At 53.3% G+C, this 11185-nt stretch overlaps 4 protein-coding genes across 4 annotated transcripts in view; 2 read left to right on the forward strand and 2 right to left on the reverse strand.

Annotated features, from left to right (window-relative positions):
* Positions 1-811, reverse strand: part of VOLCADRAFT_94078 (uncharacterized protein) — a gene marked incomplete at both ends in the record, with an annotated part of 6364 nt that extends 5553 nt beyond the window's left edge. The window contains one exon of the mRNA XM_002953317.1: positions 722-811. Within this exon, the coding sequence (XP_002953363.1) occupies positions 722-811 (90 nt within the window). The remainder of the gene's footprint in view (positions 1-721) is intronic.
* A 462-nt stretch (positions 812-1273) lies between these two features.
* On the reverse strand, positions 1274-5412 carry VOLCADRAFT_94079 (uncharacterized protein; the record flags this gene model as incomplete). The annotated part of the gene is made up of 7 exons (XM_002953318.1): positions 1274-1330; positions 1634-1728; positions 2342-2491; positions 3092-3152; positions 3423-3546; positions 3600-3657; positions 5304-5412. 7 exons carry the CDS (start codon positions 5410-5412, stop codon positions 1274-1276), a joined length of 654 nt encoding a protein of 217 aa, XP_002953364.1.
* Positions 5413-5836: 424 nt separating this feature from the next.
* On the forward strand, positions 5837-7186 carry VOLCADRAFT_94080 (uncharacterized protein; the record flags this gene model as incomplete). The annotated part of the gene is made up of 3 exons (XM_002953238.1): positions 5837-5905; positions 6646-6812; positions 7093-7186. The coding sequence occupies 3 exons, from the start codon at positions 5837-5839 to the stop codon at positions 7184-7186; spliced, it is 330 nt and encodes a 109-aa protein (XP_002953284.1).
* A 2073-nt stretch (positions 7187-9259) lies between these two features.
* The window catches only part of VOLCADRAFT_94081 (uncharacterized protein), a gene marked incomplete at both ends in the record, with an annotated part of 4387 nt that continues 2461 nt past the window's right edge, over positions 9260-11185 (forward strand). The window contains 3 exons of the mRNA XM_002953239.1: positions 9260-9438; positions 9500-9562; positions 9699-9777. Coding sequence (XP_002953285.1) covers positions 9260-9438; positions 9500-9562; positions 9699-9777 — 321 coding nt within the window. The remainder of the gene's footprint in view (positions 9439-9499; positions 9563-9698; positions 9778-11185) is intronic.

The raw sequence follows: 11185 nt of genomic DNA on the forward strand, positions 1-11185 counted from the left end.
TCCCCTCCCCTCCCCTCCCCTCCCCTCCTCTCCTCTCCTCTCCCTCCCCTGCTCTCCTCTCCTCTCCAGTTCCTTTCCTAATTACTCCTCTTTGCTTGCCGCTTGAGAAGAACTTTTGAAACCGCATATAGCTAAGCCTCAATTTCGCACTGATTCATCTCCTTCTCCCCATTCCTCGCTTATCCCCATTCTCCACCTTATACCCTCCTCCCCCTACTTGTTCCTCTTCCTCTGTCCTCTCCCCCCTCTCGTTCCTCTTCCTCCTTTCCCACTCTCCATCATCTGCCTCCTCTCCCTCCTCTCCCTCGTCTTTTCAACTCACTCCCCCACTCCTCTCCCTCCTCTTCCTCCTCTTCCCTATCCCTCCTCTCATTCCTCTTCCTCCTCTACCAATACCTCCTCTCCCTCCTCTTACTGTGATACATTGCTCCTTAATCTTGAAAATGTGCAGCCCAGTTTAATTACTCAACTCCGTACACAAATCTTCCTGCAATTCTCGAATACAAAGTTCATTATTTTCTACTTACTTAGGGTATTTATTCAATACTGGTGGTTCACTTTCCCCGTATTTAGGGTGACACATCACATATGTCTGGTCGATTTGCGTCATAGGAACTTTTGTATCCGCCTTATGCTCGGCCACCTTTTCAAGCTGCACATCTTCCGGACATCTGCGCATTGCGTTTTACCATTTTTTCACAAATATGCAATAATACCGCACCAAGGCCAGGATCACAGCGCGTCGATTTACGACGCCCTTGCCGGATTGCGCAAAGAGTAATTGTGTCTCAGTCCGAGCATGCTCGTCCATTTCATCCAATATGTTAGTTCTTGCCCACCTTTTAGGTGGGCAAGCCAACCGGCGGCCGCCATGACTAGCAGGCATCCCGTACAGCTGAAGTACAGCTGAAGTACCGGCAAAGTACCTGTATATGAACAAAATACTCCTGAAAACACCAAAGCCAAATACAAGCTTGGAAACATAGGTGATTGTTGCTGCTGCAGGGTTGTATCAGATAAGAAAGGGGACCATATAAATGTTGGATGGCATCTTCTGCTGGCATCTCCAAGGCCTGCATCAGTATTCAGACAGCTCCCTTTAATCAAAAGATGTCGATTTGCCTACCTGCAGGTAGGCAATCCAGCTGGTTTGATGTGAAAACGGACCAAAATACATAAGACGGCATAAGATGAGATACAACCCGCGTACGTTCTTCGTACGTTCTTCGTACACTCAAGACAGAACTCACACCGGTCAACCGGCCGGCGGATTTCACTTCATCTCCACTTCACAGGAATCCTTAGAGCCCACTTCATCTGTGAATTCGAGCTGCGTGGCAAGAAATGAAGATGAACATAAGGTGCCAAAATATGATTATTAATCGAATATGAACACTTCCGCTGAAGTCGAGCTGAACTATTGGCGAATTACCTATGGAAGGAATACCACCTTGAAAAGTAGAATACAAAGAAAGGTTAATTCCACGAGTGAGGAACGTAAGGAAACCTATTTAGGCAACTGCGAAAACTCGTAGCATACAGAATCGTATATGGTCCTAGATATAAATGAATAGGCAAACACATTCGCGATGATGTCGAGTTGTGTTCCTTGGCGATGTCTGTACATGCATACCTGTCCACAAAGCGCTTGCTTGACCTCGACTCCACCAACTCGACTCGTGAAAAGTAGGGCCAGCGGGGCCAGCGGGCCGTGCACTGCACCTGAGACTACGGCAGCCAAGACGCACACACAGACCAGATAACGCAAGCCATCTAGACAGGAGAAAATGAGCCCAAAAGGAAGGGTCAGAAGCCCGCGACCATGTACCCGAAACCCGTGACCAAACCAATTCGCCATTAGGCACCCCAATTGGCGAAAGGCCCCTAACTTCCACAAGAGGGCACACCAACAAAAAACTGACAGCAACTTACGCGCTGCGGCTAGGTGAGGTCTGCTCCCTAAAGATCCCCCAAAATACCGAAAAAAGAACCGGATCTGTTAACAGTTTATCGTTCATCTATGTGAGCACAACAACTCGTCCGACACACTTAGTGTTCGTATTTACATATTTTTTGGGCTTTCGTTCCCTCGGACGAAAGGAACCCGTTTTGGTCCGTTGCGTTCTTTAGCTGGCGGACGAACTGCCCCCTCCAAGATGGAATCTGGTAAATAGGCCGCCACCTCGCCCAGCAGCGTGTCTCGAAGGGAAATCACAATATTTCTGTTTTGAAGGTTGGTGTACGCAAGCCACGGAATTCAACCTCGAACAACCATTAAAGCAGCAAAATATTCCAGAATTTACTAATCATAAGGGTGTTTTGGACAGCGGTGCTAACGCACCGGCGATGGTGCAGCTGCCAGCGGTGAACACGGACTCCGACTCCATTGACCCTGTCATCCAAAACGAGCGTAAATAATGTAAGCGTAAGCTATGGCCCGTCCAGCACGACAACAGTGACTGCGTGATCGGCGAGGGTGATGCATGGGCGCCTGCGGGCACAGACACCGGGTATATACAAGGGCCAAAGAGATGGCGTGTGGCGGGACAACAGAACCAATCAGACCCCCACAGGTGTCTCAGATTTCCTTTGTAGCCAAGTATCCCTGGCCTGACTGCATGCCACCTGGCGTTAACAGTGGAGAGGGTTCACTATCAATTGTGGTGCATTGCGTGTACATTACGGAAGAAGCGTGATAACTTGACTGTAGCAGCTGGCCGCTGAAAAGGCCTCTCGAGATGCTGGTGGTCGCGCTTAGCGCGTATTTGTATAGCCGTACTGTGTACCAGATACTACATTGACGGCCTGCCGGACTGCCACCCTTGATGGGCACGTGACATCCGAGGGGCACAAGAAGTTACCGGAACATTTCCAGAATCAGCAGGCACAGCTAGCACTCCAGCAGCAGGAGCAGCAGCAGCAGCAGCAGAACGCGAACATCTCATCACCTCGAGCACCTCGGAGGCGGAGAAGGCCAAAAGCCAGCAGCTCATCCGCCTCTTCTCCTTGCTCTTCCGGGTCGCCCCATCCTGGACTCTACAGCCTCAAAGCTCAAAGGAGGATGGCTCGAAACGCTGTCCGTCCCGCACACCAGCAGCTCGCACTGGAGCGGCTTCCCAGCCTGGCACTATGTGGAGGCAGTGGATGGGGTGCTGGTGGTCAAGATAGGCACACACCCAGTGTTGTGTGGGTGCACACTTAGGGTTTCCATTGAGCATGGACGAATGTGTTAGCAACGAAAAGAAGTCGCACCTCTTCCTACACGCATACATCATGGACGAAAATTGGAGCCTGGTGCCCCTCCTGATCAACGTTGTTTGTAAGGGGCTTAGGGTTGTAAGGACAGGCGACAGGGCCCACATCCGTGCTTGGTGACCTCGCCAGGCGATAGCTTGGTGACCTCGCTTCCACCCTTACCTTACCCCACCATCACAGTTGGCACACCTGCAGGTTGCACCGGATGCTAAGAACGGGGGTCGACACATGGACTGTGGAGGCTGGGCTTGGAGAGGAGGGCTTTGGCGCGCAAGCTCGTGGCTGTCAGCACTGATGGTGCAAGCGTGATGCAGGTGCACAACGGTGCGTCAGACAGACCGCACCATTCCCGCTCAACATTCACTGCAAGGCGTCCACCGCACGGATCTTGCTGTAGCAGCGCTGGAGAAGGCGCCAAGGGGCCCAGTCGTCAAGGGGATCATTCAATTCATCAACTACGTCCCAGACGTCAATAATTACTTCTCAGGCAGCGCCAAGCGTGTTAGCATGTTCGAGGATGTGGCCGAGGCTGCGGAAACGAATGGCAACCGGCTGAAGTGGATTGCGAAAATGAGGTACACAACATCGTAAATTCACGTAAAATAATTTTCTTTTTGCACCCGCTTTGAATCCCCTAGCGTGGTCATTATTCAAGTGGATCTGCGCGTGTGACCCAGCAGAGTCCGTGCTGGTGGAATACCCAGCACTGCTGCCGCTATCCTGCTGCTACTGCGGGACGCCCGTCTGTACGTCGCGACGCATGCGTGAATACCCGCCCTGGTCATGGTCGGTATGTTCAAGAAGCTTTGCCAGAACTGTGGGCTGTACATCGGCAAGCTGGCCAAGGCGATGCGGCACGCCAAGGACCGGCTGTGTGAGACGTATCTCAGGGAGGAGACCCGCTAGAACGGTGTGGCAAATCTTTCAGCATTTTCGTTAATAATCGAGGTAGGAGAGATAAGTCATTGTGCCAGATATCAGAGCGGAGTTCGAGGACTGGAGTCCTCCAAGGCGCTCCTGGCAGTCGATGAGAATATCAAGGGCACTGTCTGGGCATTCGATCGGGACATCCTAAGTGAGGAGCGGATTGGAATGATGTGCGGCAGCCGTGGCTTCTTCCCCATCACCGCTGATCTCACACACACACACACACACACACACTCTGTGCTGGGACCGCACGACGACACTCTCGACATCGCAGCGCCTGGCCCTTATCGGCGAGTCAATGAAGGTAGACCTGTCAGCCGCAGTTAAGGAGCTGGAACCCGCAACAACTTCATAATCAGCCGGCTACTATGAGGCGGAGGAGGGGGCCCGGTAACATGTTGGGAGTCATTGGGGTTTGGGCTGCCATGGGTAGAAGTGTAACGGCTCGCGCAGGAACTACCGTTCGATCGAACGGTAGTTCCTGCTCTTTCTCGTAGCACATGTGTGTGTGGTTGTTACACATGATCAGCACATGTTACACATGATCAGCACGTAGCACATGATCAGCGGTTCCCATGAATCTTAAACTTTACGTTGATACCGCTTCCGCCTTGGGCATATTTTATTTAGTGGGGGAATTCATGCGATGAATACTCTACAAATAGTCTATTTAACAAATAATCGGTGTCCCCATACTTTCATACTGCCAAGTACGTAATCAGCACTTCTCGCTGCCATGTAAAAAATGTTCTTATGATACAACATATACACCATGCATCACAAATGGAAAAACGCATTCTAATTTCGTACTCGCTATCCAATGTTGCTTGCAATTCATCAATATCGAGTGATACTGCAGACAACCGGTTTTACGTGTTTGTTAAAACAAAAAAATGGGAGCCCAAGAATTCATGTGCTCTGGTTCTGGTTGGTGATCTGGGTGATCGTACCTTACACGCTACCGTACGGCCTAATGCAAAGCGCACAGCTACAAAAGATAAGCCTTATAAAAGGATATATACTTTAAATACAAAAGTACACGTATGAGAGGATGATTCCGTAAAGGCATGCAAGACCGTACATAGGGAGCTCAACGAAGCGCCTTGAGAAAAGTAACCTACCGAAAACAAGCAAGAACCTCTTCGTATAACAAAATGTATAGTTAGCTGCTGTCAGCTTAATCCCTTGAAAGGATATATCTTGCCGATCATAATAAAGGTCAACAGTCATATGTCAGCAGGAGGTGGCGCTCATCAGAACGCAAGCCTTGAGACCGAGCAGTCGCCATCTATGTACCAGCGCCATCTAGTGCTAGCAGGCCAACTTGACAGCAGCCCAATCTCTACAACACACAGCGCCACCTTAGCTCCCTCCGCCGCCCAGCAGCCAACCTTACAGCCCAATCTTTTCAACACTACTTCTGCGCAATCTAGCTTTCGCAAGGCACTCACCCTGACAGCATAATCCGCATACCAGTGTAACCTATTTAGCACCCAGCCATCCATTCAAACCTTCCGCAGCCTCTGTCCCTCATTCCCACCCTCCTGCTGAAGAAACCACCGATGTGTAATAATCGCTAGCCCCAGCAGTCCAACAACATCAACTAAGAGAAATGCATATGGAAATTGCTGAGCTTTAACCTGAACTTCTTTCAATGGCTATTAAGGTTGACACTTCTTGTAATATGACAGCTGTGGCACGCATTGGCACTCCAGGCCAGCAGGTACATGCGGTCAGTAACGGTCCAATGCTTAGCAGCTAGTAGTTCCTTTGTTTCTAGCACGATGAGAACCAGGCTCATGAATGTGTTACGTCCATATTACCGATTTGATCCGATTTGGCCACCGATGGCAACCGTTTCGTTCCAATGGGAAAGGGTTTCATCAACAGCGGTTGTAACTGTTAATCGTCTTAAGATCTCACCCTGATGTAATAGACAGGGACCGTCGCTATCTAACATGCCATTGCAAAATCTTAAGACTTTCAAACGAAAGGTTTCATCGCCACATACTTCCCCTTGTATCGTATCATGTCCAGCTACACAACAAGACTGCATGCACTTGTATTCTGTCATCTGCAATACGCCTTTCCGGCCCCCGCTAGCATAGGGGCACACGTGTGAGGCTCCGGTTGTAAATCGTACGTCAAGAAAAAGGCCCGCCCCCGAGTTTGGCGTACCACTTCGGGCCTTGTGCAGGAACGCTTGGCTTTTATAGTGGTGTGATAAACGATTGTTATGGTTTTGAGCCACTCTTGCCTGAACGGGTAGAGACAGAGCTTTACCGCTTTGTTCTGCAACACGAAATTTCGCCCGCCGGTGCTCGCAGAAGATATGGTTTAAGCACCTCTCTTGTGATTCTGCTAGCAGGTAAAATGTCCCTTCCGATGAACTGGCGGTGTGCTTCAGCAAAGTCATCATCACGAAGTTGTTTTGAACCAGCAGCCATCCATCCGCATCCACAGGTCTTCGAAGCGTCGGTACCCTGTAATATCCCAGCGCAATCGTTGATGTATGGTATTATCTGCTTACTGCGCAATTTGGTCCGCCCCCACGATAGCAGGTCGGCGTTGTTTGTGATCCGACGAAGCGAGGAGTTGGACACGCGCCATCATCTCACGTCCCCCCGCCGGTGCGTTATTGACCCAGGCAACAGGTTAGTGCTTGGGAGGAGACGTAATAATTTATATGTGTGCATCTAGAGTAATATATTCAGAACGTTTGGGGACGTCACACGGGCGCGTTCGGCCAAAACGCTGGCCCAACACAGAGGAGTGGACTATGCCGGATTAACATAACTAGCTTCACCTCAGCGCGATTGGAAATGATTATTAATATCTATAACATTATACTATTGCGGCAATGTGCTGTTAGAACGCCCTGCATTCCTGCGACGACCTTTGTCCGTGCAGCGGGTCAATGAACGATCGTATAAGGTCAAGCATCCAGGAATTCTGCAGTAAGCGCAACAAAGACATAGCTACTATTGTACGCGAGAGCACGTGAGATGAATATCCCGACGATGTCAACCGTGCTTTAGTAAATAACTTCATACGATTAGTTCCAGTATCTACCTCGTTCATTTCAACTTCCTCACGCAAATCATGAAACACATCCAAAGTATATTACAAATCATTTATTGACAGAGCTATGCCACTTGCACAAGTCGGCATTGCAAAGCCTGCCTGCCTGCCGTGAATAGGTACGATGGATGAGTAAAGCAGTTGCTAATAAGCGAGCATCAAAATAGGTCATGCTAGAGTCTCGATAAATTCATGCCGACAATGTTTTTTATTAGACCCGAAGCAGCAAGTTTGTGGACGGTATATAGGATGATCGGATTATTAGGGAGACGTAGATGTCCAGCCAAAAGAGAGCAAAATACATCAATACACCAAAGATAATCTGATTAAGTATATGCATGGCAAACTGTAAGGGATTTGTGTTCGTTACCGAGTAGGTATGGTTTGGCTTTGATCAGTACGACTCTGTTGTCAGACTATTTAAGGCATTTCCTATTCCATTATCTGTAAGCTTAATATTATTATCTTCCTTGTCTCTCAGCCAGCGTCTGATGTCGGACTCTGCAGATCGGGCAAGTTAGGAACTAATGCTTCCTCCAGTCGCCAACTGGAGCCAGTTCCTTTACATATGGTATCGAGTTATGGTTCGATCCTACCTCGGTCCGTATTGGAGCTGTTTTCCCATCGTCACAGCGTTTCCGCTTCACGCCACTTTAATGATCGATTGATTTTTGCCGTTCCTTTACACCTTCTTCACACAAACAAAAGCCATCTTTTCGCGTCCCTGACTCTGAGAGTCATGGACTCATGGACTACTGCAAGTAAGGCTCATTTTTGCGGGACTCGTAATACCATCCGGTGCAAAACGGTGTATGTATATTTGTGCCTGGCATCGCCGTTCACGGCCTGCGGCTGCAGTCCAGCATCAGGTCTAGGCGCTGCACCTGCCTCCTGCTGCCACGATCAGCAGCGCATTTCTACTTGGGGTTATAATGGACGGAATGAATGATTTCTCAAATCTTGATGGTCATATGGTGGGACTTGGAAGCTGGTTACAGCTCCACGCAGCAGGTAGAGTGCGGCGGGGTGCGAGAGTGGCGGAAAGATACAAGTGAGGAGGGCAACAAGAAAGGAGCAAAAAACGAAAACTGCCGCGGGCCGCCCTCTAGACGGCGGATGGAAGTGCTCCTGATTAGTATTGTAAAGTAATCGTATTGTAAGGCGTCGAGTTATTGTTGAGTCTTGGGACCGCCTTCGGGGCTCCGTGGCTCTGGGGAGTTCCACGGAAAGAATCAGATTCTGTTGGGTCACATCACCCCTTCTTGCGAATTGTGTCGGACAACTCGTTATGTTCACGGGAGCGGTCACCGATGGACGACTACCTACCACCTGCTTCACTTCTTTATTTCAATTCTTTTATTTGGGGACGTTTGGGGCACAGGCCTCATCTAGTAACAACGTGCAAGTTCCTGTCAGTATTTGTTAGTGGGCCTTGTGGTGGAGGTCCGGAGACTTTCGCGCATTGGGGAGCCTAATGGCGAATTTCCCCGTGGTGGGTTTTTGAGCCTTCCCGTTGGACTCGCTTTCCGCTATCTAGGTGACACAAGCGTTGCCTGGTCTGGGTGGGTGTCTTGTTTGCCCGGATCATCTCAGGTGCAGTACTAACGCAAGGCCAGCTGGCTCTACTCTTCGTGAGTCTGGAGCCCACTGTAACCACCACACACACATAAAGCACGACGCTTGTCCCACAATTGAGCCGTTCACCGGCGCACTCTGTTAGACAGCTGTCCATGTTAATAGCAGCAGGGGTAGGAAGAGGCGGGTACCTGGGTACATACGGGGTTGAAAATTACACTGCATGTAAGGAAAACATGGGAAAAGCGGCGATGCGCGGGTTTGCTTCATGGGCCCCTGACCATTTGGGGGATTTAGGATACGGCTGTGCTTTCTCCCCCTCTCAAGAGGTGGATCCTTGCGCAACGCCGTGTGTTCTCTGGCTCATCGTTCATAGCGGGTCGCTCGTACAGGCTCCCTCGTTCGTAGGGTGTAGGGGTTTATGAATCGTGGCATGGATCGTGGCATATCGATCGATGTACATATTAGCTTTCTAGGCTTTCTAGAGGAGTCAGGGTCGCCAAACGTCCCTCACATAAGCTTTACGACTAGAACAATTGCCAACAGGCCACGGGTTCTCAAGCACCTTGCTGTCGTCCCTCCCTCCCGCACACTAGCTAGGTGTGGCACCCAGCCAGCCCTCACATGCCCCTCCACCTCCACCCCACCACGTCATCCGCAGGCTGCCCTGTCGTCCTCATCTCGGCCAGCTCGCCGGGCTCCCGTGCGGCGGCCTCAACGGCAGGTAGCTAGGGACTCGCCAGGTCAGCAGGAGGAGCCAACAGAGTCATGTGTAGGAGGCAGCCGCTGCAGGCGGCCAAGAGGATGGCTGTGGTCCCTGGCATGAGCCGCCGTCGCCAGCCAGCCATCGCATTGCCCAGCGCTGCGGGTGCACTGATGTCCGTGGCGCTGCTGCTACCGCTGCTGGTGCTCCTGAACACACAAATGGCAGTTGCTAAGGTGCCGCCGCCGCCACCACCACCGCCGCCGTCACCACCGTCCCCACCTCCGACACCATCACCACCGTCACCTCCATTACCACCATCACCCCCCCCGCCGCCATCACCACCGTCACCGCCGCCACCGCCGCCACCGCCCTCACCGCCCTCACCGTCACCTCTGCCGCCACCGCCGTCACCACCATCACCACCGTCGCCGCCGCCACCGCCGTTACCGCCGTCACCGCCGCCACCTCCATCACCTCCATCACCGCCATCACCGCCATCACCGCCGTCACCGCCGCCACCGCCGTCACCGCCATCACCACCGTCACCACCGCCACCGCTAGCGCCACCATCACCGCCGCCACCGCCAATCACCGCCATCACCGCCGTCACCGCCGCCACCGCCGTCACCTCCATCAGCACCGTCACCACCGCCACCGCTAGCGCCACCATCACCGCCATCACCGCCGCCACCGCCAATGCCGCCATCACCGCCGTCACCGCCGCCACCGCCGTCACCTCCATCAGCACCGTCACCACCGCCACCGCTAGCGCCACCATCACCGCCGTCACCGCCGCCACCGCCAATGCCGCCATCACCACCGTCACCGCCATCGCCACCGTCACAGCCGCCACCGCCATCCGCGCCATCACCGCCGCCACCACCATCGCCGCCGTCACCGCCACCACCGCCCACACCGCCCTCACCACCGTCACTGCCATCACCGCCATCGCCGCCGCCACCGCCATCCGCGCCATCACCGCCGCCACCACCATCGCCACCGTCATCGCCACCACCGCCCTCACCGCCCTCACCACCGTCATCGCCATCGCTGCCATCGCTACCATCGCTGCCGCCACCGCCCTCACCACCGTCACCGCCGCCACCGCCCTCACCACCGTCACCGCCATCGCCGCCATCGCCACCGCCACCGCCATCACCACCGTCACCGCCGCCACTGCCGCCACCGCCATCACCACCCGCACCGCCGCCACCGCCGTCACCACCGTCACCACCGTTACCGCCACCACCACCGTCACCGCCACCACCACCGTCACCGCCATCGCCGCCGCCACCGCCATCACCACCGTCTCCGCCGCCACCACCGTCACCACCGTCACCGCCGCCACAGCGGCCACCACCGTCACCTCAGCCGTCACCACCGCCACCACCGCCGTCACCACCGTTACCGCCGCCGCCACCGTCTCCATCGCCGCCGAGTCCCCCTCCGCCGCCACCCCCCCCTCGGGGGAACCGCTCGCCACCTCCGCCACCGCCGTTTTCCTCACCGCCTCCGCCTCTCCTTCCGTCTCCTCCGCCACCTGTGCTTCTAACTCCACCTCCTCCCACCATCTCCAGCAAATCTCAACCACCTTTAACTCCCACCCCACCGCCACCATCTCCCACCCCACCTCCACCTCCG

This window comes from Volvox carteri (assembly GCF_000143455.1).
Source record: "Volvox carteri f. nagariensis unplaced genomic scaffold VOLCAscaffold_35, whole genome shotgun sequence".
Lineage (NCBI taxonomy): Eukaryota > Viridiplantae > Chlorophyta > Chlorophyceae > Chlamydomonadales > Volvocaceae > Volvox > Volvox carteri.